Raw genomic sequence first — 4,264 nt, forward strand, 5'->3', positions numbered from 1 at the left:
AAAGTAAAATCTCATTGTTTTAATTGGAATTTCTTTGATTATTAGAGAGTTTAATCGTCTTTTTATAAGCTCATTGGCCATTTACACTTCCTTTGTAAAATGCAATCTCCTGCCCTTTTTTCCTTCCCCCATTGGGGGGTGTTCCCCTTTCCTTTTTGCTTTGTCAGAGTTCTTTATTATTCATTTTTCGTTTTTTACATGGGATCGGTTAGATTCAGGCTTTCATCCTTTCACTGTCTTACAGATTGCTAATAGATATTCTCCATAGGTTTTTCAATATCGTCTAAAGAAGCTGGTTCCTTATCCCTCTTCCTCGCTCCCTCCCTCCCTCCCTTGCCTTTCCTCTTTTCTGGGGTCTTCGCTAGTCTCGTCCCTTCTCTTCTCTCTCTTTGTTTGTTTCTCCCCCATCGCCCCCCCTTTTTTCAGTGCAGAAGTTTTTAATTTTGACCCAGTCAAATCTATCAATCAGGGCCTGGCGCCGCGTCAGCAGAGGGGGCGGGGAGGCGAGCGCGAAGCTGGGGGAGGGGAAGGGGCGGGGAGGAGCGGGCGGAGCGGCTGCGGGAGTTGCTGGGAGTGCGCGCGGTCAGATCACAAGGCGGCGGAGGAGAAGGCCCAGAGACCTGAGCTCCGACACCTTAGCCCGCGGCCTACGCCGAAGCCAGTCTCCACCAGAGGACCAAGGAACCACAGTCTTCATCACAGAGGTACGGTGCTCCGCGCTGCTCGCCCGGCCCGGCCTAGTCTGCTGCTGCGGCGCCTCCTTCCTTCCTCTTTCCCTCGCTCTATCTCTCGCTCGCCAGCGCCTTTCCTGCCCGCCTGCGTCACCGCGGCCGCCATGGCTGAGAACGGCGAGAGCAGCGGCCCCCCGCGCCCCTCCCGCAGCCCTGCTGCGGCCCAAGGCTCGGCCGCTGCCCCGGCTGAGCCCAAAATCATCAAAGTCACTGTGAAGACTCCCAAAGAGAAAGAGGAGTTCGCGGTGCCCGAGAATAGCTCGGTCCAGCAGTTTAAGGAAGCGATTTCTAAACGCTTCAAATCCCAAACCGATCAGCTAGTGCTGATTTTTGCCGGAAAAATCTTAAAAGATCAAGATACCTTGATCCAGCACGGCATCCATGATGGACTGACTGTTCACCTTGTCATCAAAAGCCAGAACCGACCTCAGGGCCAGACCCAGGGCCAGAGCCAGGGCCAGGGCCAGGGCCAGAGCCAGGGCCAGGGCCAGGGCCAGGGCCAGGGCCAGGGCCAGGGCCAGAGCCAGGGCCAGGGCCAGGGCCAGGGCCAGACCACCACACAGCCTAGCAGTGCCGCGGGAACTACTACTACCTCGGCATCGACTCCCAGGAGTAACTCCACACCTATTTCCACAAATAGCAACCCCTTTGGGTTGGGGAGCCTGGGAGGACTTGCAGGCCTTAGCAGCCTGGGTTTGAGCACCACCAACTTCTCTGAGCTTCAGAACCAGATGCAGCAGCAGCTCATGGCCAGCCCTGAGATGATGATCCAAATCATGGAAAATCCCTTTGTTCAGAGCATGCTTTCGAATCCTGATCTGATGAGGCAGCTCATTATGGCCAATCCACAGATGCAACAATTGATTCAGAGAAACCCAGAAATCAGTCACCTGCTCAACAACCCAGATATAATGAGGCAGACTCTCGAAATCGCCAGGAATCCAGCCATGATGCAAGAGATGATGAGAAATCAAGACCTGGCTCTCAGCAATCTCGAAAGTATCCCAGGTGGCTACAATGCTCTACGGCGCATGTACACTGACATTCAAGAACCCATGCTGAATGCGGCACAAGAGCAGTTTGGGGGTAATCCCTTTGCCTCGGTGGGGAGCAGTTCCTCCTCGGGGGAAGGTACTCAGCCTTCCCGCACAGAAAATCGGGATCCACTGCCCAATCCTTGGGCACCACCACCGGCTACTCAGAGTTCTGCGACCACCAGCACTACCACAAGCAGTGGCAGTGGGTCTGGCAGTAGCTCCAGTAATACTACTGGCAATACGGTGGCTGCAGCTAATTATGTCGCTAGCATCTTCAGTACCCCAGGAATGCAGAGCCTGCTGCAACAGATAACTGAAAACCCTCAGCTCATTCAGAATATGCTGTCTGCACCCTACATGAGAAGCATGATGCAGTCCCTGAGCCAGAATCCAGATTTGGCTGCACAGATGATGCTGAATAGCCCTCTGTTTACTGCAAATCCTCAGCTGCAGGAGCAGATGCGTCCACAGCTCCCGGCTTTCCTGCAGCAGATGCAGAATCCGGACACAATATCAGCCATGTCAAACCCAAGAGCAATGCAGGCTTTAATGCAGATACAGCAGGGGCTACAGACATTAGCCACTGAAGCACCTGGCCTCATTCCAAGCTTCACTCCAGGTGTGGGGGTGGGGGTGCTGGGAACAGCCCTAGGTCCTGTAGGCCCTGTCACTCCCATAGGCCCTATAGGTCCTATAGTTCCTTTTACCCCCATAGGCCCTATTGGGCCCATAGGACCCACTGGCCCTGCGAGTTCTCCCGGCTCCACCGGCTCTGGCGGCCCCACTGCACCCACTGTGTCCAGCTCTGCACCCAGTGAAACGACCAGTCCAACATCAGAATCTGGACCCAACCAGCAATTCATTCAGCAAATGGTGCAGGCTTTGGCTGGAGCAAATCCTCCACAGCTGCCGAATCCAGAAGTCAGATTTCAGCAGCAACTGGAACAGCTCAACGCCATGGGGTTCTTAAACCGTGAAGCAAACTTGCAGGCCCTAATAGCAACAGGAGGCGACATCAATGCAGCCATTGAGAGGCTGCTGGGCTCCCAGCCATCGTAATTACATTTCTGTACCTTGAAAAAAATGTATCTTATTTTTGATAATGGCTCTTAAATCTTTAAACACACACACACAAAATCGTGCTTTTCTTTCATTTTGATTCTTTTAAATCTGTCTAGTTATAAATCTAATATGATGCATTTTTAAGGTGGAGTCCCTCCCTCCCTTCTTTCCTTTCCTCCTCCCTCCTGCCCCTCCCTCCACCCTTTCACCCCCCACCCTCTCCCTTCCCGCCTACCCTCTCCCCTCCCTCTTTGTTTCCTTCCTTCTCCTTTTTCCCTTCCTTTTTCTTTTGGTTTTCTTCTCTGTTTTGAATGGTGGGAATCAATGCTGTTTCACTCAAAGGTGTTGCATGCAAACACTTCTCTTTATTCTGCATTTGTTGTGATTTTTGGAAACAGGTATCAGCCTTCACAGTTGGGTGACAAGTTTTGTCCTACAGATGTCCAGTTTATTTGCATTTTAAACATTAGCCTATGATAGTAATTTAATGTAGAATGAAGATATTAAAAACAGAAGCAAATTATTTGAAGCTCTAATTTGTGGTACAATATTGCTTATTGTGACTTTGGCATGTATTTTTGCTAGCAAAATGCTGTAAGATTTATACCATTCATTGATTGTTTTGCTATTATTTGTACACAGTACAGTAAGCACAATTGGAACTGTACATCTAGAAGTATTACGTAGAATTTGAGCAGAATATGTGTAACCAAAATAAGAAAGAATATAAGAAATATTTCTGGAGTTAGGTATGTCTCACAATTTTGTAGAATCTTACAGCATATTTGATAAATTTCTCAGTGAAAATGTTGGCTAGGCAAGTTCAGTTAAAATATAGTAGAAATGTTTATCCTGGTATCTCTAAGTATACATTTAATTGTACAGAAAACTTACAGTGTAACATTGTGTCAACACTTGCAGATTGACTGTATATGATCTTAATCTTTGTGCAGCCTGAAGGATCGGTGTAGTAATGCCAGGAAAGTGCTTTTTACCTAAGACTTCCTTCTCAGCTTCTCCCATAAAGAGACCCTAATATGCATTTTGATTTGTAATTGGAAATGTAACTTTTACTGGAAGTGTCATGTGATGTTTGCATTACTTTTAACTGCTATGTATAAAGGAAAGTGTATCTTTTGACTTTATCAGTTATTTCTCTTGTGCACAGGGAAAATGCATTAAAAATGACTAAAAAAAATAAAAAAAATAAAAAATGGATAAATCTTTTCCTTTTTGCCTTCCGACCATAGGGTCATGTTTAGAAGAGTTATCCCACCCCAAGATTATATAAATAGCCTATAATTCACATTTATGGTTTTATTAAATTTTGCCATATCTGGGATGGATGGATTTAGGGACTCTAGCTTATTTTCCCCAAAGGGTTATTCAATTGTTACTGGGTATTTTTTGTCCTCTCCCACATTTGAAATATAC

General features: G+C 47.8%; 1 protein-coding gene across 1 annotated transcript; it reads left to right on the plus strand.

Annotated features, from left to right (window-relative positions):
* The first annotated feature begins 529 nt into the window (after positions 1-529).
* On the plus strand, positions 530-4,052 carry Ubqln2 (ubiquilin 2). Its single transcript, XM_020181694.2, has one exon. The coding sequence runs from the start codon at positions 836-838 to the stop codon at positions 2,825-2,827; it is 1,992 nt and encodes a 663-aa protein (XP_020037283.1). The 5' UTR covers positions 530-835; the 3' UTR covers positions 2,828-4,052.
* Positions 4,053-4,264: the final 212 nt, after the last annotated feature.

This window comes from Castor canadensis, chromosome X (genome assembly GCF_047511655.1).
Source record: "Castor canadensis chromosome X, mCasCan1.hap1v2, whole genome shotgun sequence".
NCBI classification, from domain to species: domain Eukaryota; kingdom Metazoa; phylum Chordata; class Mammalia; order Rodentia; family Castoridae; genus Castor; species Castor canadensis.